Genomic DNA, 27,064 nt, shown 5'->3' on the forward strand with positions numbered 1-27,064 from the left:
ATTTCAATATGTATGTATAGATAACCCTTTCATTAAGATGTGTGCAAAAAATATATGAGCTATTCAAAAATTAACTTAGAAAACTTAACTGTCATTTCTGAGCGTTAATGTCATCTTTGTGTTAAGATGGCAGTACCAGGAAATAATTGTTTGTGGTCACGTGACCAACCTACACAATAATGTTAGACCTGCCCAGAACTCATGCAGACATCTTAAATTTGCATTATAAATGAACATGTGCTTAATAATAAGAGTTGCTTTTTAATGCCACACCAAAATATGTGAGGAAAAATTGTGGTCACAATTGTGACCGGTGGGATTAAATGGGTGACATTTGTGCAACATGATGCAGTGTTAAATTAATACACACTAATTGTTTTTCCTGCATTTCAGCATTAAACACCTTTGGTGTGACATCGGGATGGCAGCCACAAACATCTTCATTCATGTTGTTTCTTTCTTTTTTATATGCATTATCTTTCCTTATGTACTAATTTCTTAAAATATTCAATATTCATTTACTCATTACTTTTCATTATATTTTACTTTACTGTTACTTTTTGTTTACTTATGTATATGTAAGCCTATATATGTTGTGTGCTGTATTGTCATCTCAACTTCACAGTTGTGACTCATTCATTTCCTTTTTTTAATTTTGGCAATGTTACATTATACGATAACAGCTGTAGAATTTATGCTGGTCAGACAAAGTCTAATCTGGTCTGATAAAATTCACCTAAGATCATTCAATAAAATCTTTTTTTTTTTTTCATAAGAATTTGCTTTCTGTTATTTGTCTGTCTGCATGTCTTTTGTTAAAGAGTTAACATGGCAAGCTGTTGACATGGTCCCAGGTGAAAAAAAAAAAAAAGTACATTTCAATAATGTACTTAAAGTGCTCTATTTTCACGCACTAATTTTGTACTTAATCTTAAGAACATTTAAGTGTACTCAACTGTGCTATTTTGAGACACCATGAAATATGAACTTAAATGTGCTTTTAATATACTATCTCTGTATTTAAAAAATATATTTAGTTACCACTTGTAGTACACTATGGGTTCAAATGTACTATAAGTGGTATCTAAATACATTTTTAAATACAGAGATAGTATATTAAAAGCACATTTAAGTTCATATTTCATGGTGTCTCAAAATAGCACAGTTGAGTACACTTACATGTTCTTAATATTATCTTAAGAAGGACTAAAGAAGAATTTTTAGTATATTAAGTACAAAAGTAGTGCACGAAAATAGAGCACTTTAAGTACATTATAGAAATGTACTTTTTTTTTTCACCTAGGGTGTTAAATAGGCTACCAGACCAAAATCTGATATGCCAGGTCTAGTGAAGTCTGGATCTTACACATTTAATTCCTTAACTTTTCACCTGATGTATAACACTGATAAAACATTTGGCATTAAACTTTATATAGTTTAAAAGAAAGGCCTCCTAGAAGGCACCAAGTCAAGGCCAAGACCAGAGTGTGTCCAGACCAAGACTTTGAGGGGTTGAGACAGAGACCAAGACCAGACCAGCACTCCTCACATTCATCTGAAACATCCACTGCCTGAGAAAAGTCTTGATGAAATAATAAACATTAATTTGAACTACAATTACAAATGCACAAATAATTTTATAAGAAGTTTTAAATATACTTTTTTGAATATAGAAATATGATGGTAAAACAAATACAATTATACTTTTTAATATGATACTAAAACCGCCAAGAGGTAGCGGTAAATCACTCAATGAGTGAGTCGCAAATCATTTATTCAACCGATTCTTTTAAAGCACTTGATTAATTCAGCAGTGAAACACCACTTGTGTTTTGCTGGTAAACACACAACAGTTCTGCTGTGGATTTGTTTGGAACTATTTTAGATCAAATACTTGTCAAAATTTAAGTCATTTTACATGACAACTGCGTTTTGCCAGCCTGAGAACTGAAACCGATTTCAAAGTGTGAGTTTTTGAAAAATATACTGTTATCATTTCTGTGTAAAGTTAAATTGCAAATCTGTGAAAACGTTGACGGCATGCACATGCGTATTACGTGTTCAGTCTATAGGCATGTGCGTTTGAATGCTTATGTGCACAGGCTCGTAGTCTTTCTTTACAAAGTGACATTGCCAATCATGATTACATATTATTTACACAATAGCAGTAAATTGTTCACAATACATTGATTCTCCTAATTTTTTTTTTTTTAACATTTATACAAACCCGATTCCAAAAAAGTTGTGACACTGTACAAATTGTGAATAAAAAAGGAATGCAATAATTTACAAATCTCATAAACTTATATTTTATTCACAATAGAATATAGATAACATATCAAATGTTGAAAGTGAGACATTTTGAAATGTCATGCCAAATATTGGCTCATTTTGGATTTCATGAGAGCTACACATTCCAAAAAAGTTGGGACAGGTAGCAATAAGAGGCCGGAAAAGTTAAATGTACATATAAGGAACAGCTGGAGGGCCAATTTGCAACTTATTAGGTCAACTGGCAACATGATTGGGTATAAAAAGAGCCTCTCAGAGTGGCAGTGTCTCTCAGAAGTCAAGATGGGCAGAGGATCACCAATTTCCCCAATGCTGCGACGAAAAATAGTGGAGCAATATCAGAAAGGAGTTTCTCAGAGAAAAATTACAAAGAGTTTGAAGTTATCATCATCTACAGTGCATAATATCATCCAAAGATTCAGAGAATCTGGAACAATCTCTGTGCGTAAGGGTCAAGGCCGGAAAACCATACTGGATTCCCGTGATCTTCGGGCCCTTAGACGGCACTGCATCACATACAGGAATGCTACTGTAATGGAAATCACAACATGGGCTCAGGAATACTTCAAGAAAACATTGTCGGTGAACACAATCCACCGTGCCATTCGCCGTTGCCGGCTAAAACTCTATAGGTCAAAAAGAAGCCATATCTAAACATGATCCAGAAGCGCAGGCGTTTTCTCTGGGCCAAGGCTCATTTAAAATGGACTGTGGCAAAGTGGAAAACTGTTCTGTCGTCAGACGAATCAAAATTTGCAGTTCAAGGTGTTGACGCTTGCTTACAGATCTACCACAGGCTCAGCACCCTCCTACTTCCACTCACTCTTACGAGTCTACATCCCTACCAGAAGCCTGCGATCGCTAAATGCGCAAAGGCTTGTGGTACCGTCACAAAGAGGCACTAAATCGCTCTTCAGAACATTCTCGTTCTCTGTTCCTTGCTGGTGGAATGATCGCCCCGCCTCCATCCGGAATGCAGAATCCAGAATGCAGAATGCAGAAAATTAATTTAACATAGACATTTTGCTGTGTACTATTACATAAATCTTATCGGTTTCATGTATGTATGACTGACAAACATGAATCACATTCAGTTTATTAATACAATTACATAAATTTGACCTGTTTCAATTATGTATGACTGACAGAAAATATAAATCACATCCAGTTATTAATTTATGTTAAACCTATGTAATCCAAATGGATGAAAATGCATATATGCAAATCAAAATACATAAATATTCAATTAAGACAAATGTTTTTTTGAGTGTATTTATAATGCATTCTAAGACTATTCTTAATGCATTATAATGCACACATAATGCCTTAAAAACAAACTTATATACAACATATACAATGCAACATTTAGAACGCACAAGGAAGACGCAAAAAAAAGGATATATGGCACCACCGTGGCAACAGGACAACTAAACTTTTGAAAGAGCACCTCGTAATTGAATGGGAATAATGGCTTGTCAGGAACCACCCTCACGCGTTCTTGGCCGCCTTATACATGACATTAGAAAATACAACTTTCATGAATGTGCTTAACCAGACTGTAAAATAAAACATTTTTGTGCACCTTAAATTGTATATAAATGTTTATATTGTATATTTAAATGTGTCTTTGCTTATCATTTTCAGGACAAGAACAAAAATAACCAATAAGCTGGACATAAATAAAAAAAATAACAGCTGCACACACACTTGTGTTATAACACTTCTAAATATCAATTGAAAAGGTTTGTTCAAATGGGATTGACCTTCTGATTTCTAGTTTCTTTTTGTATATATAAATATTAAGCTACATATTAAATCTACATGATTCAATATTAATACTACATATGTATTACATACATATGTTTATCGAATAAAACATGATTTGCATTGTGCATGTATTGTTTCTTTGTACTTTTCCACACAACTTTGAGTTTACCTTAGGGGAAATGTCTTATAAACACTTCATGATATCTTATAAAAGAAGACTTATCTTTTGTTACTTTACTGAAAGCTGACAAAGATCACTTATAAATATTATGACCACATTATAAAGCTTTTTAGATGTTTAAAAGAAGACTTTGTATTTGTCACTTTATTTTAAGTAGTAAAAGACCACACATAAGATGTAGTATGATACTGTGCAGAAGCATTATGCATGTATTATGAATTATAATACCCTTAGGGGCCGTTCACATATCGCGTCTTTTCCACGCGCAAGTCAGTTATTTCAAATTTAGCCGCGCAGCAGGTGCTTATAATGGAAGCGACGCTTGTGGAAAAGGAGGAGAAGCGGCGCGACCATGCTTTCTACGCTTTGTTAGACACGATATGTGAACGGCCCCTTATGATGCATTATAAATAAAGGCTTAGAAAAGTTACCAAATTTACTTTTCTCTCCAGTGAAATAATAGCAGATCCAAATCAACATGATGTCCAGGTTTTGCTTCTGGCAGAAGAAGAAGAATAAGGAGAAAGAAAGGCCACATGATCTGGTTAAAAAGGAAGATAATGAAGAAACATTTAATATGGAGCAAACTTCAGTTCCTGACACATCACAAGTTCAAACCACTAAAGCCAAGGACAGCACAGACCACAGTCCTAAAACAAATACACCGGGAAGAGAAAATCAGGCAGATGAACAACACAAGGTAAATGGTACATATGTGTTGTCTACAGCAGGGATGTTTTACAACATCACACTAAAAATAAATAAAATGTTCCATATACACTCAGTAGCCATTTCATTAGGTCACCTGTTCATTAATATAACTATATCATCAGCTAACCATGGCAGCAACTCAATGCATAAAAAGTTTACACATGCTCAAACAGTTATAGTCATAGCGCCACCAACTGGCAGCAGGAAAATACAAATGACTTTGAGGTAGTCCTCCAATAATTAAATGCATATTGCCCACCGTGCTCTTGTTTTCCTAGAGCTACCAGATGGCGGTGTGAGCAGTACTATCACAGTAAATTACCTGGTGTTAAAGGGTTAGTTCACCCAAAAATGAAAATTCTGTCATTAATTACTCACCCTCATGTCGTTCCACACCCGTAAGACTTCAAAACACAAATTAAGATATTTTTGTCAAAATCCGATGGCTCAGTGAGGCCTCCATTGAGAACAAGATCATTAACACTTTCAGATGTCCAGAAAGCTGCTAAAGACATTTAAAACAGTTCATGTGACTGCAGTGGTTCAACCATAATGTTATGAAGTGACAAGAATACTTTTTGTGTGACTTTATTCAACAATATTTAGTGATGGCGATTTCAAAACACTGCTTCATGAAGCTTCAAAGCTTTATGAATATTTTGTTTCGGTGGTTCGGAGTGCGTATCAATCTGCCAAACGTCATAAGCATTTCGAAATTTCAATGGTTCACTGTTGGAGGGCGTGACTTTGGCAGTTTGATACGTGCTCCAAACCACTGATTCGAAACAAAGTATTCGTAAAGCTTAATGAAGCAGTGTTTTGAAATCGACTATCACTAGATATTGTTGAATAAAATCGTTACTTTGTTTTTTGGCACACAAAATATTCTCGTCGCTTCATAAAATTAAGGTTGAACTAACCCTTTAAATTAACACCGCTCCGTGTTCATATGGGAACCGCCAGCAGGGTGTTAAAAGTAACACTGAATCGGTGTTAGAGTTAATTAGATACTTAAGTGATTAACTGAGTGATGATTGTTCGATTATTGAAGACACTTGATGATAACGAGAAGAATCACTGAAGGAAAGAAACACAAAAACTACTACTAACTTCCAGCCACAGCCTTAGATGAAATCAACTGAAAATACATTGAAGAGGACATAACACACACAGTTTCTGCCAATCTCATGTTAGTATTGAGTACCTATAGCGTAGTACTGCATCTTTCATATCTCTGAAGAGTCTTTAGTTTTATCAGATTTTTAAAAGACAGATACGCTGTACCGATTATTTCCAAAAACAGTCACAACATGCATTATCCCTGGATAACTTTTGATTCATTATACTATTGTTTGTATTATATGCCCTTACATGCCGATTTCCAGCAAAACACATGCAGTTTTACTTACCGCCTGCAGTTCCGTCCATGATCATTTATCACTGAGACAACTCCATTTTTCAGTTTAAAAAGATCTGTAAATCCAGCGTTGAACTGGGCCTTGTTTTATAAAACATTTGTCACCGAAATGCCGGAAATAAACAAACTGCATCCACTGAACCCTTAACGCTGGGTTCTTTGGGAAGCTGAACAAGGTTATTTTTCCCTCACAACCAAAAACACACTTCTTTGGTGACATTGGTGACGCTGCTCGTATAGAAGTACTGATGAAGGACTAAAGTAGTTGCAACTGGAAGTTACTTACCGCATTACTGAGTTCTTTTATGGAAACTGGGTCTCTTAAGGGGAGGGTAGTGTAGCGCACAGAATCTTCATAATTGTTTTGAAATTGTTATAAAAAGTTATAACAATTACATGAATTGTGAGTGATCCAAGCATGATTAGTCACAAGTATAGGTTTTAGACATGATATAGAATTATGCAGTTGAACGATGTTTGATTACAAGTCAGTTTAGAATTGTTTTTGGAACAATTCAATGCAGTTTATATATAAAACAGTTCCTGTGGGATTTTCAGTGGATTTCAACTCTCTGTCACTCAGAGGTCACTCAGAAGAAGAAGGCCTGTTTTGGATCTCCATTTCGGGGATCAAACAACCTCTGGCGTTATCTTGGTGGGGCTCGAGCTGTGCCCTCTTCAATCCAATCCGTCGTTTACAAACTGCTTAAGGTTGACATCTTCCTCAGCTAGGCTCAACTTTCACAAGCTTGGAAGGCCATAAAGTACTAAGCTGGGGGGTTTTGTAGACTGAATGGAGCCGCAAATGAAAGATCCTCTGAATTAGGGTCCTGAGTGTTGATTCAGAATACCATGGGATATTCTGTTTGAATGAATTATCTGCAAGATTCATTTGTGCCTGTTTCACCCTCAAATCCTACAAAGTCGTGGCCATGAGAAAAATATGTTGTACCCTCAACATAGGATCTCAAGGCCACGACTTTACATCGCGTGGCCATGAAATAAGATTGTTGTGACCTCGAAAAAATTATATTGTGGCCATGATGTTCCCATGAGTTAATATGATGTTCCCATAAATATTTATCTGGTGGCCACGAAATATTATCACGTTTCCACAAGTTAATATATTGTGGCCACGACAAAACTAAGTGAACCGAACATGTCCCCTCCCAGTCACCGTATATAACAAGACAATCTCTGGTTTAGTTTTTGGGTAGTCATAAGTGAGTCCGATATGGCAGATTGGAAGCTACTTGGCTCCGTCTTCAACAAGCATGACCTCACTGGGTCAAGCTCTTTCTCATAGCAGGTTAAGTCAGTCTGTGTTTCATGTGTTTCGGTTGTAGAAATCTGTCAGTCTGGATGGCGTGGGTCAGAGTGATGAGGCGAGGGTCCTGGTCATAAACACCGGTGGAACCATTGGAATGACGTATCATAATAACGGTAGGTACACCTGCCTACACGAGGTACATATATACATGTGATTTATGAATTAATATGTTATTACACAAATATGTTATGATATGTTTATACTGTGGGATTATTTATTTTCTGATATCATATTACAAAAAAAAAGGGGGGGCAGTACCTAGAATCTATTAATGTGATAAATATCAAACCAAGTACCATCTGTAAATAAATGATGCTCCTTTCTAGATTTCACCTAATTCCAATTTTCTGAGCATGCATCCCATGATGTAACATGAAATAACACTTGAAGAGGATGCTGATCTTGTTTTATGACTTAATTAGCAAATTATATGAACAGACAAATATTTGCCTTCTGTAAACAGTTGTTGGTGTTTTGTGAGAATTCCGACACTGGGCTTTAGTGTTATTTCCTGCACAATGCTACTTGAATTGACTTACAAAAACTAATCTTTATCTTTAAAAAGTATCTTCTCTAAAACAAACACTGATAATTTTTTTTTTTTTTTTTTGTCAAAACACAAAAACATCCAGCTTTATTAAATACGTAACAGAAATACAACAAACTTGATTACATTACAAGTTTACGTTACATTACTTTTTCTCACCTGGGCTGGGCTTGCTAACAAAAAATAAAAAAATAAAAAATGTAACAATAACACTCATACTTCAGCAATAAAACCCCCCCACAAATGTGATGTTTCAAGTAATTTTTCTGTATTTGTATGGTAGAATTGGATCATCAAAGGCTGCATTAAAGACACTGGCTAATAAAGTGAGATTAAATAAACATATTTGTGTCATTAAACATTCAATCATTTCAGGTTTGCATAATATTCTGAGTTTGCATTTCACTGTTTTTATTAATTTCTATGAAAACTGAATCTGTTTTGAGTAAATGCATGCTCACATCATGCTCATAGTCTGTACAATAACATCATGTTTATATAGTGCACAACACCTCTCAACAAGAGAGCCGTCAGTCAATAAATGGAAAACAAAGCAACTTATTTGAAAAAGTAACTCAGATATTTTGTTGTAAATGTAAAAGTAATGCGTTACTTTACTAGATAGTCATAAAAAAGTCATCTGATAACGTAACTTGAGTTACCTGTAATGCGCTACCCCCAACACTGCACAACACTAGTCATATAGGAAACAGTCCGTTGTTTTGTTTTATTTTCTGTAGTCTGCCATTACAGGTCTGCATGATGCAATTTAGCTTTCACCTCTCTGGACATCAAAAGAGATTGTTGATGAGATTTTTAGGATTTCATTTGTAAAGTATTTCCAATTAGCCAATTATCAGCCAATAAATAGACATTACCACATAGTTAAGCCTGTCATGATCATTAATTTTGTGCTGATGATTAATTGTCATAAAAAATATAAATAAATAGTCCAATATAATATAATATAATATAATATAATATAATATAATATAATATAATATAATGCAGTCTGATTAATTCCACAAACCTTCATTTTGTATGAAGTAAGGCCTTTGACTAACATTGTACTTTGTGTATAGTTTTTTTTAATAATCTTTTGCAAAATGTGATTGAAATTTAAACTGCACGATTATTGTGTTTATTAAATATTATTAGATCAATTAGATCGAATAACCACTATCATGAAATTAATCAATAATCGCGACAGGTCTACACATAGTTATTTCATATGTAAGCCATTTTTTTCATTGAACTTCCAGCATAAATTATATAAAATTAGTAACACTATACAATATTTTTTTATTCTACCCTATAAAAAAGGAATGTGGTTCAAAATATCAAAATGTGCAAAATGATACAATATTAGCATAGTGTAACGAATCGTCACTTAGACTGGGATCCATTTGCATGCTTTATTAAACAGAGTGGCCGTACAGGCAGGGTCAGACAGGAGCGAACAGGAATAACAGAGGCAGGCAGTATCGTGGTCAATAACAGGCAAAAGGGTCAGGACAGGCAGATATCACTCACAGAACAGTAATCAGGCAAGGAACAAAGGGCAGGCAGCAAGGGTCGAGAAACAGAGTGAGACGTAATCGGCAACAGGCAATAAGACAGGGTATAAACGCTCAGAAATGTTCACCAAGGCAAAACAAGACTTCGCGGAGCACTGAGGTGAGTGGCAGTCTTTTATAATCTGAGTTATGGGTTACAGCTGGTGGCGTAATCAGTCCAAGGTACGGGCTTGTGGGAATTGTAGTGCAAGTGTATGTGTGTGTGTTAGTATTCCGGTGATGGCTCCCTCCGATGGCCAGAGGAGGGAACCACGGAGTCCATCACTGTGACAGAGCCCCCCCCCACGAACACCTCCTGGCGTGAGGAGGCAAGCGGCGCCGAGGTCTTCCATGAGGACGAGGGGCAGGCTTGTCCGGATGGTTGGTGTGGAACTCTTCCACCAAGTTGGGGTCCAGGATATCATCCGAGTTGACCCAGGTTTCTTCCTCCGGACCATACCCCTCCCAGTCAACCAGATATTGAAGTAAACGTCCTCGGCGCCTGGAGTCCAGCAGCTCACGGACTTGGTAAGCCTCCTCGCCCTCCACTAAAATGGGAGGGAGGCCCTGATCACCTGACCTCTCCTCCCCCTCCTCGCTGGGACCATCGGCAGACTTGAGCAGTGAGACATGAAATGTAGGAGAAATGCGAAAATGATTAGGTAGGGCAAGACAAAAGGAAACAGGTGTTATTTGATGTGTGATTTGATATGGGCCAACGTACCTTGGGCTCAATTTGCGGCAGGGGAGCTTCAACCGGAGGTCCCGTGTGGATAGCCAGACCCACTGACCAGGCTGGTACGGAGGAGCTGGACGGCGGCGGCGGTCAGCTTGAGCCTTCTGCCAGCGGACAGCATGTTGAAGGTGGGTGTGTGCTCTATCCCAAGTCGCCTCACTACGGATCATCCAGTCGTTGACTGCAGGTACGTTGGTGGGCTCTCCAGACCATGGGAATAATGGTGGTTGGAACCCAAGAATGCACTGGAATGGTGTCACCGGTTTGCGCAGGGAATTCTGGGCGTATTCAGCCCACAGCAGGTATCGGGACCAGTCGTTCTGGTTCTGATTGCAGTAGGAACGGAGGAAGTGGGTGAGTTCTTGGTTTAAACGTTCTGTCTGGCCGTTGGATTGTGGGTGATAGCCGGAGGTGAGACTGACATTGATGCTGAGCGCTTGACAGAATGCTGCCCAGAGGCGAGAGGTGAACTGGGGGCCCCGGTCAGACACAATGTCTTCTGGTAGACCATAAATGCGGAAGACCCAGTTGCACAGTTGCTCGGCGGTTTGCATGGCCGTGGGTAGCTTGGTGAGGGGAATGAGGCGGCACGCCTTGGAAAACCGGTCCACCACCGTGAGTATGGTGGTGTATCCATCTGAGACAGGCAGGTCAGTGACGAAGTCCACGGCGATGTGGGACCAGGGGCGTTGTGGGAGTGGCAGAGGTTGAAGCAGGCCGGCGGGGAGTAGATGTGAGGGTTTATTTCTTTGGCAGACTTGGCATGCGTTGACGAAGTGAGTAGTGTCCTTGGGCAGAGATGGCCACCAGAACCGATTCTGAAGAAGTTGCGTGGTTGCTGTAATACCAGGATGACCTGAAGAGGGAGAATTGTGTACCATCTCCAGGACACGGTTGCGGAAGCCCACGGGCATGAAGGTTCTATCCGGGGGACAGTCAGGGGGTGTCTGATTACCAGCATTGGCCTGTTCCATCTCCGTCATAATATCCCACTGTATAGGTGCAACAACAAGAGAGGCAGGTATTACGGTCTCATGGCTCTGAGTTAGGTTCTCACCTTCGAATTGTTGTGAGAGGGCGTCTGCTTTGACGTTCTTGGATCCGGGATGGTAGGTGACAGTGAAGTGAAATCGAGAGAAGAACAGGGACCAGCGGGCTTGACGAGGGTTGAGTCTTTTGGCAGTTCGTAGGTACTCTAAGTTCTTGTGGTCAGTCAGGACAATGAAAGGATGTGTAGCCCCCTCCAGCCAGTGGCGCCACTCCTCGAAGGCGGTTTTCATGGCCAGTAGCTCTCGGTCTCCGACATCATAATTGCGTTCTGCCGATGTGAGCTTCCTGGAATGAAATGCACAGGGGTAGAGTTTAGATGGATTACCTTGCCTTTGAGAGAGTATAGCCCCGAGCCCAGTGTTGGATGCATCCACCTCAACGACGAACGGGAGAGAGGGGTCTGGATGGTGGAGAATGGGAGCCGAGGTGAAGCGCTCCTTGAGGTCCTGGAAGGCATGAATGGCTGGTGGAGACCACTTGAGTCGATTTTGCCCCTTCTTCACCATGCTAGTAAGCGGGCAGGCTATGGTACTGAAATTCGGATGAACCGGCGGTAGAAGTTGGCGAACCCCAGAAAACGTTGTAGCTCCTTGAGAGTATTGGGTCGTGGCCAGTTCAGGATGGCGGTAACTTTCTTCTTGTCCATGGCGACACCCTCTGGGCTGATGACGTAGCCGAGGAATGACGTGGATGTCTTGTGGAACTCACACTTTTCCGCCTTGGCGTAGAGTTGATACTGGATTAGCCTCTGAAGAACCTGTCTGACCTGAGTGATATGATCCTCCGTGTTATCTGAATAAATCAGAATGTCATCAATGTAAACGATCACAAATTTGTTTAACATGTCTCTGAATACGTCATTGATCAAGGCCTGAAAAACGGACGGACTATTGACCAGCCCGAAGGGCATAACAAGATATTCGTAGTGCCCAGTAGCCGTCAAGAATGCGGTTTTCCACTCGTCACCCTCTCTTATGCAGATTAGGTTATATGTGCTGCGGAGATCAAGCTTGGTGAAGTACCTGGCTGTGCGAAGTTGTTCCAGAGCAGCGGGGACCAATGGCAGTGGGTAGCAGAATTCTGATAACTGTGATCTCGTTAAGACCCCGGTAGTCGATGCAAGGGCGGAGACCCCCATCCTTCTTCCCCATGAAGAAGAAGCCAGCAGATGCAGGTGAGGTAGACAGTCGAATGAATCCCTTGGCCAGTTCCTCCTCAGGTTCTGTGGCGACTACAGTGGGTTCGGTGGCCTGGATAGTTCTGACACATAAGGGAGGTGATTGAGGCAGACACTTGGTTAGGCAGTGCTTGTTCCAGTGAATGATTTGACCTTCTCTCCAGCAGATGTGTGGGTTATCAGTGCAGAGCCATGGTAACCCCAGAATGACTGAAGAGGTGGACGTAGGCAGAACATGGAATTGGATAAGTTTGGTGTGAAAAATGCCAATCTGCATGGTTAGGGGTTGTGTAATGGTGTTAATGCTTCCTGGACCCAGAGGGCATCCATCTATGGCCTCCACTGTGAGAGAAGAGAGACATTCAATTACTGGGATTTTGGCAGTGGGTAGCAGAATTCTGATAACTGTGATCTCGTTAAGACCCCGGTAGTCGATGCAAGGGCGGAGACCCCCATCCTTCTTCCCCATGAAGAAGAAGCCAGCAGATGCAGGTGAGGTAGACAGTCGAATGAATCCCTTGGCCAGTTCCTCCTCAGGTTCTGTGGCGACTACAGTGGGTTCGGTGGCCTGGATAGTTCTGACACATAAGGGAGGTGATTGAGGCAGACACTTGGTTAGGCAGTGCTTGTTCCAGTGAATGATTTGACCTTCTCTCCAGCAGATGTGTGGGTTATCAGTGCAGAGCCATGGTAACCCCAGAATGACTGAAGAGGTGGACGTAGGCAGAACATGGAATTGGATAAGTTTGGTGTGAAAAATGCCAATCTGCATGGTTAGGGGTTGTGTAATGGTGTTAATGCTTCCTGGACCCAGAGGGCATCCATCTATGGCCTCCACTGTGAGAGAAGAGAGACATTCAATTACTGGGATTTTCTGCTGATCAACAAAGCTTTGAGATATGAAGTTTCCCGCAGCTCCGGAATCCAGTAACGCAGAGGTCCCCAGAGGGACGCCATTTAACAACAGTTTGATGGGGACAGACACACATGGCTGGAGAGTAATGGGGTTTAGGATCACTCACCGAACGTGGGATTTCAGGGCGAGAACGCACCGGGCAATTGTTCCTCACATGGCCCGGACCGCCACAGTACAGACACAGACGATGGGCTATACGACGACCTCTCTCCTCCTCAGCCGCCGTTCTCCGTCCTTGAGTGAGTTCTAATAGGCGATCGCCGGCCCCCTTGCCATCACCGGGATGATCGAACACCTCCCTGAATCTCTGTAAGAAGATCTCATATGAGGGGAAAGCAGATCCATCATCTCCCCAAACCGCTGTAATCCAGTCTAGCGCTCTCCCCGTAAACAATGAACAAATTAGAGCGATCTTACCGGCATCAGTACAAAACATGGCAGGCTGCTGATTGATGAAGAGCGAACACTGGAGGATGAATCCCTTGCACTTTGCTGGGTCACCGTCAAACTTCTCAGGCAGAGAGAGGCGGGGATTAGTTGGTGGCGGCGTCTCGACCGCGTGTGTAATGGCGGCCGCGGCGGGCGGTGAAGACGCTGCGGGAGCGTGGAGCTGCAAGCCCTGGAGTGCTTTCACCAGCTCTTCTGTGAGGCTAGTGAGACGGTTGAGCTGGTGCTGGTGAGCGGCCAGCTGACTGGCCTGAGCAGACATGGTGGCACACATGCAGGTGAGAGAAAGCAGCTGGATCTGGAGTTAGCGAAGTCTTCTGTAACGAATCGTCACTTAGACTGGGATCCATTTGCATGCTTTATTAAACAGAGTGGTCGTACAGGCAGGGTCAGACAGGAGCGAATAGGAATAACAGAGGCAGGCAGTATCGCAGTATCAAATATTCAAGATGGTCTTTTTGGCTTTATAGCTGATGCTGAATTCTGGTCAAAGAAACTTGAGGCAAGCAAACATGAAAATCCATATGTTTGTATGGTGTGTGTGTGAATTTGGTGCATTTGTTCATAACTTTTTACAGACTTTTCTTCTATATTTGCAGTTCTGTCTCCAGAACCTAATGCTTTTGTTGAAACTCTGCGTAAACTCTCTATTCTGCATGATGAGCAGTACGGTTCACCTCAGGAGAACACGCTGGTGCTGCCGTAAGTTCCCATGCAGATGCACACATATATGGGATCAAGTTAGAAGTTTGGAGATTCTGTCCTATTTATAGATCCAGACACTAGATGCATTCATCTATTTGTACACAAAATACAGGTTTGAATTGTTGGTTTCTACTTTTATTACAGTTCTAATGGATGCTGAATCTGTTCTGAGCAAGTGAAACAAGTAAATGCATGCTCACATTTAGTCTGTAACTACAATAACCATCATGTTTATATAGTTTATATAGAATATAGTATAGTATATGTTTTTAAATATTATATGTGTTATATGGACTATAGGTCATGGTTGTGTGAAGCATGCTAGAGATGCATCAATGCAAAAAATGTAACTAATAATTTTATATATAACTTTTTTTTTTCACATATTTGCAAATCTTAAAATGCCTCTATGCTTTTTCGAATATTACCTTTCATCCACGCCAAAGGAATTTCTCAGAGATTGCCTGAATGAGGCTTCTGTTGGCGGTTCGATTGAGGTGAGAAGCAATCCGACCCAACAGAATGTGTTATATATAAAGCAGCAGTGTCAGATTCTGTAAATGAGCACATAGTTATCATATTTGAAGTAGGCTCTTGGAAACGACGGGTTAAGAGAAACTGTATTTTTGATCGAGCCATTTAGACGCTGAGAAAAGAAGTGATGCTGCAATGTATATTGTGAGAAAATTAAAGTGTTTTTTGACCTTGGAAGCATGTAAAGCTTTTGTAGGAGACCTTAAAAAAGTGGAACCTTTAAAATAGCATAATAGGGGCACTTTAAGGCTCTTTATAGCTCATACACTGCTAAACAAGGCCTGGGCTGCATCCTCCTTCATGTCTTTAGTAGATGTCATGTGGGTTAGGATTTTTTTTTTTTTTTTTAATCTTTTAGATCTATTGCTCTATTAGCTCATCTGTGCTACTAACATGGGTGGCCCAATGTAACAGCAGCATGAATATGTACACTATATTGCCAAAAGTATTGGGACACCCCTCCAAATCATTGAATTCAGGTGTTCCAATCACTTCCATGGCCACAGGTGTATAAAATCAAGCACCTAGGCATGCAGACTGCTTCTACAGACATTTGTGAAAGAATGGGTCGCTCTCAGGAGCTCAGTAATTTCAAGCATGGTACCATGATAGGTTGCCACCTGTACAATAAGTCCATTCGTGAAATTTCCTCACTACTAAATATTCCACGATCAACTGTTAGTGGGAACAAAGTAGAAGCAATTGGGTCACCAACTTTCTGCAGAGTCAATAGCTACAGACCTCCAAACTTCATGTGGCCTTCAGATTAGCTCAAGAACAGTGCGTGGAGAGCTTCATGGAATGGGTTTCCATGGCCGAGCAGCTGCATCCAAGCCTTACATCACCAAGTGCAATGCAAAGCGTCGGATGCAGTGGTGTAAAGCACGCCGCCACTGGACTCTAGAGCAGTGGAGACGTGTTCTCTGGAGTGACCAATCACTCCAATGGACGAGTCTGGGTTTGGCGGTTGCCAGGAGAACGGTACTTGCCTGACTGCATTGTGCCAAGTGTAAAGTTTGGTGGAGGGGGGATTATGGTGTGGGGTTGTTTTTCAGGGGTTGGGCTTGGCCCCTTAGTTCCAGTGAAAGGAACTCTTAATGCTTCAGCATACCAAGACATTTTGGACAATTTCATGCTCCCAACTATGCTTTGAACAGTTTGGGGATGGCCCCTTCCTGTTCTAACATGACTGCACAAAACAAGATCCATAAAGACATGGATGAGCGAGTTTGGTGTGGAGGAACTGGACTGGCCTGAACAGAGTCCTGACCTCAACCCGATAGAATACCTTTAGGATGAATTAGAGCAGAGATTGTGAGCCAGGCCTTCTCGCCAACATCACTGCCTGACCTCACAAATGTGCTTCTAGAAGAATGGTCAAAAATTCCCATAAACACACTCAGACCGGTCATGATCATTTGGTCACTCTTTGTTCTCAAATTATGAAAAATCCCCCAGCACTCCCCTCTTCATTACAATAACACTATGAACTGACCCAGAGCGATGAGCCTAAAGGCTGAAGTCTGCTGCTTCACAACATTTACTCTTCCATTGACGCAAAAATGGTTTTTGATTTAACTACAGCAGATGCCCCTGAAATCAGTCGTATTCTCACTGTCAATAAATATTCTATCTTTTTTTGTTTTGTTTTAGTTGATCTACCTAAACTAACCCATGTTTGCCTAATGGTCTTTGGTGTTAAATAAGAAGTTTTGCTTTAATTTTGGAGCTTTTGTCAATGTTTGGGCACTTTTTGTTTGTTTGTTTATAGAATAAATTTTAAAATTGTGCTGTTTTTTTAAACATGTTCTATCTCCTTCAACCCCCAGACTGTCCAAACAGAATAAGAGGATTGTATATACAGTTTTAGAGTACTCTCCTCTCCTCGACTCCTGTAATATGACCACAGATGACTGGGCCAGGATTGGAACAGACATTGAGGTGCTTCCTTTTTAACATCTTTATGTAAAGGACCTTTTTGTAAATATGTAATTGTAGGTAATCTTCAAATTTCTTGAAGGTAGATCAGTGAACAGGTCAACAATATTTTTAAGTTGGTATGTCAAAATCAGTACTGAGATTTTCAAAGATTTTTCCATCATGTTCACAGAGACACTATGAGCAATATGATGGTTTTGTTGTCCTGCACGGCACAGACACCATGGCTTACACCGCTTCTGCCTTATCCTTCATGTGTGAGAATCTGGGAAAGCCTGTCATCTTCACTGGCTCACAGGTAACACATTTTAAATAGACAATTTACTCACCTTTGTGTTGCACAAATTGAGCATTTTAAAGAACAGCATTTTAAAGAACACCTGGCTTGTTTGTAACGTTTGTTTCTGAACCTGGTGGGTTTTCTCCATTAGTTTGGTTCATTTAGGCATATGTGAACACTTGGATCCGCACCAAAACAATTGCTGTGAGAGGCCTCTGTCTGACTGAAATCAAACTTGGTTTGGTGGAGGTGAGAACCAATCCGACGCAGCCACATAGCAACCGATCTTTGCCTGAATGTGTCCTCAAGCTGGCACTGCTGGCCCCCTGTCGGCAATGGCATGTATCCTGTCAGCCAGAGCTGGGCCATGTGTGGCAGTGATGGCACCGCATGGATCACGGCAAACAACATGAGGGCCGAATGTTGGTGGGAGGAGTGTGGCCCAGATCAATCCAGTGATCATCTGGTCCAAATCAAGATTGTGACCTTGGGTCAATTAAGTGCACTTTAATGCAGTTGACTGATTTACAATTTACTTCATTTGAAATGATAACGTTTCATCTGTTATGACTTGACATTTCAAAGATTAATTTTAAACAATACTACAGTTTAAAATATTAAATTGATTAAAATGAATAAAATCAATAAATTGATTTTATTGAAAATAATAAGAACTTTATTATTTTCAATAAAACATCAACATCAAAACCTAGTGTTAGTGTTTAATGCTCTATTGGGATTTACAGGGTTTCTGTATCATCTGTTTTGTGGGTCACCATTATGCCAGTCCAGGATGGGCCAGTAAACATTGGTGTTATGCTGCATGTTGCTTCATTTAAGAGGCAGTAACATATAGTTTCATTAATTCATGCATGTAATTAACTGCAAGAGATTCTCATTTTACAGTGAATGTGTTTTTGTTAGTAATAATTCAGGAAATACCTGTAATGTAACAGTGTTTTTAGAGCTTTAATTTAACTTAGGATATTTTACTTTAATTTTACAGTTTTTGTTTGGCAGCCGTAGCTGACAGTCATTGACCATTTTTTTAATGATATTTGTACAGTGTAGATAAGGCTCAGGTGTGGGAAACGGGGCTTTGTGGACCATAGCTGGGCCAGAAAAAAATTGCCATGTGGGCAGCAGACCAACGAACCAAGCGGTATCATAATTCATAATGGGAAATGTGTTATATGTAAAGCAGCAGTGTCAGATTCTGTGGGCACAATAGTTATCATATTTAAAAGTCAAAGAGTGCCTCTTTATGAAAGTAAAATGATGCATAAAATTTTTGCATGCACAGGGTAAGATTTGTGGACGTGTAAATTGTCTTTCAACTGTAAGAAAAAAAGATTTGCAGCATTTTGCTGTTTTTGTAAGTGTAAATGGTGTATTGTGAAACTGCAGCTTTAGGCTAATGCACAATAAATATGATTTATTTTGGGTGGATTGCTGAAGCTCAGTTTTGGGGTTTCTAGTTTACTTATAGATTTTAATCTGCGATGACATAACATAAAGGTTCATTATGTACAGGCAAATAGTACTGAATGATGGAGAATAAAACATTGCAGTCAAGTTGAAAATAATGTCCAGTCGTCAGCACCGATAGCCTTGTGGGCAGCAAGTTCAGTTCCGGCTCGTGGACCTTTCCCGATCCCGTCCCCCCTTTCTCTCTACCACTTTGCTTCCTGTCTACTCCCTGTCCTATCATAATAAAAAGGCAAAATGCCAAAAATAAACCTTTGAAAATAAGTAGGCTAAATATATAAATAAAAAAGAAAATAATGTCCTGTTACATGTGGCAGTTGTTTCCACGAGTTCACACTTACAACTGATCGAATAGAGTAAAATAAGCATGTTTGGTGCTATCCGAGGGTATTGAGGGCTCCGAGCTCGGAATTTAGCCCAAACCCAGAGTACTCCCCTGTATCCTGGGAATAGGAACCAGCCGAGAGTGAGGAGTCGGGGTGGAGGAGGGATGCAGAAAATTGTTGAGGTAACTAGGTGAGTCGGCTGTGTATATATATGCCTCCTCTCCAGCTGATTAAATAGACCATTTGAACACGCTCCTCCCGAACTTTGTTTATAAAACATAATTTGTCGCTTGATTTCTTTAATCTTTAATAGTTAGTAAGTGTGTTGACATCATCCATAGCAACAAGGTCAACCCCGCCCTTTCTCTTATCTTAAGACTTCTCTCTATTCCTTAGTAAAAGTTGGTCTCAGCAGCTTTGTGAACAGATTTTAAGAGAAAACTCTTAGCTAAGAACTTTTACTCTATGAATCCCCTCCTTCTGAAACGTGCAATGAAACGCTTCAAACATGTTTCAGAAATGTCCCGCCCCTTACCATAACCACGTGTTTCAATGCACTACTAACTAAGGGTACGTTTACACAACAATGATACGCTTAAAACGGAGAAGTTTTTACTTTGAGTTTTCTGCGTACAGACGACACCATTGTCAAAATGATCCCCATTCACACGGATCCGCGAAATCGACTAAAAATGCTGTATTCTCCTGCCAGGCCAGTAGATGGCGATGAATCACTACAGACTGAACATGTAATATGCATGTGCATGACGTCATCATTTCCACAGATTCACGTTTTGTGTTGTTTACATGGAGACTTGCACTTGAAACTTGCACTTTGAAACCAGTTTTCAAAAGTTTGCGTTTTCAGGCACCCAAACGCTGTTGTTGTGTAAATGAACGGAAAAAAACGCATAAAAAGTTTTACTTTTTTAGTTGAAAATGGTGTTGTGTAAGCGGCCCCTAACTCAACCAGGCCCCGCCCCTTTATTCTGAACATGTCTTGGCTGGGAATTAAATAAATGAGGGATATTGTGACGTGTTTGTTCTCGGAAGAAAAATCAAGGCTACAATGTCAGGGAGTTCAGAAACAGTGACACTGATATAGAGAATAACACCCACTTGAGGGACTTGAGGTAACATTTTTCATGCTCAAACAGCAACATTACACACTAAAGAAAGTTGAAAATGTAAAAAAAAGCATAATAGGACCCCTTTTAAAGTTACCTCCAATATTAACATTTAACTAGTGGTCATCAAATCATGTTAACTTAACTATAAGCTTCACAACCATCTTGTATGTTGCAGGTGCCCATCTTTGAGATGAGGAATGATGGGAGGGAGAACCTCTTGGGGGCGCTGTTGATAGCAGGACAGTATGTCATCCCTGAGGTGAGTTTTTTTTTTTTTTAATTCTCTCTGAGTGACGCCTTTGTAGCCATTACAAATGCAGTATGTACAAGATACCGTCTAATATTTGTGATGTTTTTAAGACTCGTGTTTTGAGGATGTTAGGACTGCAGTTATAAAATAGTTGACAGAATTTCATTATCAATTACTTTAAGCAATTATACTATTTAGCATTTAAATAATTTAATTTTAAAATATGGTAGGTAGTTTTTAATATTTGATTACATGTGGTTTTAAGTGTCCTTTGAGATGATTATATGTTTTGCAGTTTATTTTGTTTCTGCCAAGCCAATTTAGCACAATAAAGATACTTTATTATAAATTTATTGGTAATCATTTTATAATAATTATTTTTGTTATTAAAAATGTATTATAAAACAGTTTAAATTGAGTAATGGACACGAAAAAAGCCCTTTGTGTCTTTCTTCACAGGTTTGCCTGTATTTTCATCATAAGCTGTTCAGGGGCAATCGTGTCACCAAAGTGGACCCTGGAAGCTTTAACGCGTTTACCTCTCCAAACCTGCCGCCATTAGCACAATGCAATGTCGACATCAAAAGTGATTCCTCTTCTGCCAACATTTATACACAGTCTTAGTCCTATATGGGTCTATTTATAAAATAGTTTTCAAAAAAAATGAAAATTCACGCAAAATTTACTTTTTCTATTTTATTTTTTTATTCTTTTACTTTTTTTCTGCCATAGAAATTCACTATGTATTGGTTGCTTTTTTTAATGCAATTACAATAATTTGGCACTTACTCATCCTTAAATTGTTCCAAACCTGTATGAATTTCTTTGTTCTGCTGAACACAAGAGATATTTTGAAGTATAAGCGTAATCCCCTAGGTCCTACTCGCCTGCTCTGTGCGGGCCTCAAACCCACGTCTCTGGCGTGGGAGGCAGACGTTCTAACAAGGAGGCTAAAGACCGCAGTCTCTAGTGTTATCCGTTAGAGTGCCTCTTGAGATCAAGGGAGTGAGGTTTACTCACACAGCTCTTACTAGCTGGCCTTCATTACATATGGGTAACCAAACAGTTGATGGGCCCCAATGATTTCCATAGTATGGAAAGAAAAAAAAAAAAAAAGGAAGTCAGTGGGGCCCATCAACTGTTTGGTTACCAACAATCTTCAAAATATCTTCTTTTGTTGAATGTTTTCCTTAAAAACCTTAATTTCTTTTCGACTGAAGAAAGAAAGACATGAACATCTTGGATGACATGGGGATGGGTAAATTATCAGGAAATTTAATTCTGAAGTGAACTAATCCTTTAAGCTCCAAAAAGGATGCAATAACATTATCGAAGTATCGTAAAAGTGGTCCATGTGATTTCTGTTTATCACTTAAATCAGGGGTGCCCGACCCTGTTCCTGGAGATCTTCCTTCCTGCAGAGTTCAGCTCCAGCCCTGCTCAACACAGCTGTCTGTAATTGTCAAGTGCTCCTGGATATCAGTTGTGTTTGATCAGGGTTGGAGCTAAACTTTGCAGGTAGGTGGATCCCCAGGAACAGGGTTGGGCACCGCTGACTTAAATGAATGTTTCTTGCATAAAGCTGTTATATGATTTCAGAAGATCAGTCATATACTTTTATGATAGTTTATGGTGTTTTTGAATCTTGTGAAAGCCTAATTGCATGGTCTGGAACAACGTTGAATTGAGCAAATGATGACACTTAAACAAATGTTGAGTAGATGTAATCCATATACTAACTCATATCCATATCCAACTTCAAAAAGTCATCATTGGTAGTTGACAAGTTATTCATTACATTTTTATGAATGTATAGTGGAAGGTTCACTGGCAGAAAACTTTCTTTTACATTTTAGTTACATTTTTAGTACTTTTGTTTTGTGTTTTTGTCATTTTGATTGGTTTTTCCTTTTTTAATGTCTATTTAGTTTTTAATAAATTTGATTTCAATTTTCAATCATTTGCTGTTTAATAATCCTGTGGTGAGAAGAATAAATTACAAAATACAAATATTAGTCTTGTGTAGATTCAAAATTAATATTAGTTTATAAAAACTGCACACGTAATAACTATGCACAAATTATTAAGAAAAGTTACATTTTTAATAGTATATTATGTCACATTGCAACTCCCTTTTTAGTGATGATGCCGTGTTATTTATTTTATTCAGACGTGTTGTTTTGAGTATGTTTTATGTTTTACTCTTTAGTTAACTGGGACATTGTGTGGCGAGCCAATACAACTGCCAGATTCACTGTCAACACACAACTGAACCGTAATGTGGGTCTCCTGCGACTCTTCCCAGGAATCACTGCTGATAAAGTAAGGCCATGTGGCAGACATGTTCACAAGACCCTAAAGGCCAAGTCAAGTCAAGTCTCAAGTCTTTGTTCTATTTTTAGCAACAGTTCTTTCACTTAGTTATTAATAGTGTTTTGAAATATCAAATATTCTACTTTAATATGTCTAATAAAGCACACAAAGTATTACTTAAATCATTCATTTAATTTTTATTCACAATAAAAAAACTATTAATTTCACACTAAATTTAATAACATTACTATTTGGAATTTAGGGACAACAGTCACCATGAGAAAAAAATACGGGTAATAAAACCCGTGTATAAACCATAGACTGTAAAAAAAGATGGACGAAAGCCCATTCACTCTCTTCCATTGTAGTAAGTGAAGCTGCCAGTGTACCAATATGGCGCTGGCATCTGGAGTCTCAAGTCTGTGCAGTAGTGAGTGTGAAGTGGAGCCACGATATCAAGGTCCCACCCACAACTCATTATGTTGGTGTAAACCAAGCGGCAACCCCCAGTTTCATCCCCCAGTTTCTCTTGAAGCCAATACGGAAGTGACTTAAACTGCAATTCATCAACTGGCCGCTAGGGACAGGCTCCAAAAGAGAGCAGAATCTCATTGACCCACATGTTAAAATGCCCAACTTTACAGCAGAAAAAAAAAAAAAAAACATGTTTACAGCTGGTACAAATTGTGGTTTTGGTCTATATAGCTAATTTTGCCCTTCATGACAACTGTCATGGCTTAATTATATTAAGCCTTAAAGTTCTGCATAATTAAGGGCGTGGTCACTTGAGTGACAGGTGGATTGCCGCTGAGCCGTCACGTTACCTCAGCTAATTCCAGCCACTGAACTTTGGCTTCTCTGCCGTGTTTGTGCTTTTTTCTTGATTATTTCATACATTTATCAAATAATATGGCTTGCTGTGCGGTTAATGGTCGAGACAGATGTACGTCTGTGTAGATGTGCACACATGCGGAAGATAAACAGAACACACGTTGTTGGATCGTCTTGCCATTGGCTTAAATTTTACTACAATGACAATGGCTGGAGAATATGCCTCTCAAGACACCACAAAATCCGACAGCACTGCGTCTTTGCCGCTATAGAATTGGCTGCGATTAGCCGCTGTGTGTCTCTCATTGAAAATGAACTATGATGACTCGCGCTTTCCATGTCCCGGGTGAAACTACTGCCTTTATGTCGACGAAGTACTATTGGACCAATTTATGAGCGGAATTCTCCCAATTTTCCCGATGCTACTGTATGTTGTTCATTTATATAACAGCACCTTTCCAATGGATGAACAATATGTGTGCCTTCAGATGCGTTACGCACAATATAATAATGCTGGCACATATTGACAGAGAATGAATGAATTAAGAATGAATAGTAAAATGTTGTGTTTCATCCTGTCATGTGGGATAGTAAAGAGAGAACATAATCGGAAATGCTGTACCAAAATGACACGTGTTTTACGTGTCTTTAAGTCCAAGTCAAGTCTCTGGTCAGTTGTTCACAAGTCCAAGTCAAGTCGCAAGTAATTTTTTTTTTTTTTGCGACTTAAGTGCGACTAGCAGACTCGAGTTTCCATCTCTGCTGTGTGGTAATGTCTGCCTTTATTTGCACACTTATTTTTGCCAAATCTCTCCATTCTCTCCATTTTTTTTTTTTTTTACAATTTTAATTAAATAATGAAACCAAGTTTCATTTTTGGCTGAACTTTTAGAATGTTTAAATGAGATCCATTTTCTCATCAGGTCAAGGCCTTCTTGCAGCCTCCTATGGCTGGGATCGTATTGGAGACCTACGGCAGCGGTAACGCCCCTGACAATGACACCGAGCTGCTGGATGAGATCCGTAAAGCGACAGAGAGAGGTCTCATCATGATCAACTGCACCCAGTGCCTCCGGGGCACGGTCACAACCTCATACGCCACTGGCCAGGTATGGGAGTTTGCTTAAAGGCACAATATGTAAATTCAAATATCCAAAAATTCAAATATTTAAAATATCCAAAAAAACACTAGAACAATGTTACATATTTTATATACGTGTGTACTTGCATTATCCCAAATGTTTCCAACAATATTTAAATCCAAAGAAATCAGCAGAGGTGGAAGTAACGAATTACAACTACTCACGTTACTGTAATTAAGTAGTTTTTTCGGATTTTTGTACTTTGAGTACATTTTTTTATTCTATAATTTTACTTGTACTTAAGTACAAATTAAGCTTAGTAATCTACTTCGCTACTTGTAAAATCACATTCCGTGACCGAGTATGCCTACAATTTGAATTAATATTGAAACCTTTGACCAGCATATTGGTAGCCAATAAAGTTATCCGATCATAAACGGACCAATGAAAACCCTGATATTTTACCAGCGGAGCGTTCTCATTCTCTCATCTCCCCGACAGCGAGTTTGACCAAAGAGAATAACACAAGATGCATCACTCTTATTGTTTTGAATGGGAGAAAGTGCAACGCGCAATATGGCGGAATAAGTCCCGCCTTCTAAATAAGAAGAATCATCGCGTCACCGCAGCAGCCGTTAGAAGCTCCGGTTCCTATAGAAACAGTCAGACGCGCGCCTACGAAATGAGATGCGAGACGTGCATTTAGGTCTGCGCATTAGCTTGATCTAGCCTGAAAAATACCGTTTTTTTGTCATGATTCGAGCGTTTAGAAACAAAATTTATGAGACAGTTGTTGTCAGATTTCATTGGTGATTTCAAATATGAAATTTAATCGAAAGCTTGGCAAACAGCTTTGGAGAATTTGATGTTTCCCCATTCAAAGAAATAGGAGCTGCACTTGAATGCCCGAGAGGCGTTTCAAAGATGGCCGCCGAGTGAAATGACTTGTCTTAAAGGGACTTTGGTTTGACACACACCCGCCTCCTCCTGCTGTCACTCATTTCAGTTACAACGCAGGATTGCAGGTATTGGGCATAATTTTAATCATACCCACAGGTTTCAATGGTGTATTTTAATTACAAATGTCGAGAGCGCATTATTGTAACGCGAGAGCACATTCATGTAATGGCAGAAAACGACGCAAGCTCTCAATATACAAGTGAACTGCCTCTCCTCTCACTCAGATGAGTGCGCGCTCTGTGTAGTGTGCAATCGCGAATCTCTCCGTGCTCTTAAATTAAATGTTGTCAAAAGTTATCAAACAATCAGAATACACTTCCAGCCCTGACCAATGAAAGTGCTACAGGAAATCTTATTGGCTATAAGTGAAATGCACCAGAAAGTCTCAACAAAGGTGGATCTTTTATTTCTTTACAATGTAAATGTATGTTTCAGAATGGGGCATTTGTATGATTTGTACATATAAATAAGCTAGTTTGTCTAACTGCATCACTACATACAGATATTACAGGTCAAACCATTCTGATGTTCTTTTTATCTAAATAAACAACATATTATATGGCTCTTAAAGGGTTTGTTCACCCAAAAAATGAAATTTCTGTCATTAATTACTCACCCTCATGTCATTCTAAACCCGTAAGACCTTCGTTCATCTTCAGAACACAAATGAAGATATTTTGGATGAAATCCGAGAGCTTTCTAACCCCAGACTGCAACGTAATGGCCCAGAAAGATAGTAAAGACATTGTTAAAATAGCCCATGTGACTACAGTGGTTCAACCTTAAAGTTATAAAATGACCAGAATACTTTTTGTGTGAACAAAAAAAAAAAAAAAAAAAGACTTTATTGATGACATTTTTTATTAAACAATTTCCTCTCTCTGTGTCACTCTCTGACGCTGTTCATGTGAGCACCACGATACATGCGTGTGATGCTGACGCAGAATCCGGCCAATAATGAACCGATGTTCTGACGTAGAACCTGGAAGTGCTGCACTGTGTTTACTACGTCAACAGTGTCAGAGACTGACATGGAAAAGAAGAAATCGTTGAATAAAGTGGGTTTTTTTGTTTATTTTGTGCACAAAAAGTATTCTGGT

At 39.6% G+C, this 27,064-nt stretch overlaps 3 protein-coding genes across 20 annotated transcripts in view; 2 read left to right on the forward strand and 1 right to left on the reverse strand.

Moving 5' to 3' along the window:
- Positions 1-27,064, forward strand: part of LOC127508063 (uncharacterized) — a 292,618-nt gene that overhangs the window by 153,466 nt on the left and 112,088 nt on the right. The gene's annotated exons all lie outside the window — the stretch shown is intronic.
- LOC127508050 (uncharacterized) overlaps positions 1-27,064 on the reverse strand; it is a 383,187-nt gene that overhangs the window by 132,534 nt on the left and 223,589 nt on the right. The window lies entirely within an intron of this gene.
- LOC127508056 (60 kDa lysophospholipase-like) overlaps positions 1-27,064 on the forward strand; it is a 90,417-nt gene that overhangs the window by 53,348 nt on the left and 10,005 nt on the right. The window contains exons 5-14 of one of the 3 annotated variants that reach the window (XM_051885629.1): positions 3,937-4,034; positions 4,693-4,940; positions 7,715-7,811; positions 14,727-14,829; positions 17,196-17,307; positions 17,477-17,602; positions 20,704-20,787; positions 21,238-21,364; positions 22,988-23,100; positions 24,846-25,031. In XM_051885629.1, coding sequence (XP_051741589.1) covers positions 4,719-4,940; positions 7,715-7,811; positions 14,727-14,829; positions 17,196-17,307; positions 17,477-17,602; positions 20,704-20,787; positions 21,238-21,364; positions 22,988-23,100; positions 24,846-25,031 — 1,170 coding nt within the window. In that variant the 5' untranslated portion in view covers positions 3,937-4,034; positions 4,693-4,718. Of the gene's footprint in view, positions 1-3,936; positions 4,035-4,692; positions 4,941-7,714; positions 7,812-14,726; positions 14,830-15,278; positions 15,330-17,195; positions 17,308-17,476; positions 17,603-20,703; positions 20,788-21,237; positions 21,365-22,987; positions 23,101-24,845; positions 25,032-27,064 lie in introns of those variants that run through there. The other 2 variants (XM_051885628.1, XM_051885630.1) reach the window with 2 other exon arrangements.

The sequence above is a fragment of the Ctenopharyngodon idella genome, chromosome 3, assembly GCF_019924925.1.
Source record: "Ctenopharyngodon idella isolate HZGC_01 chromosome 3, HZGC01, whole genome shotgun sequence".
Taxonomy (NCBI): Eukaryota; Metazoa; Chordata; class Actinopteri; order Cypriniformes; family Xenocyprididae; genus Ctenopharyngodon; species Ctenopharyngodon idella.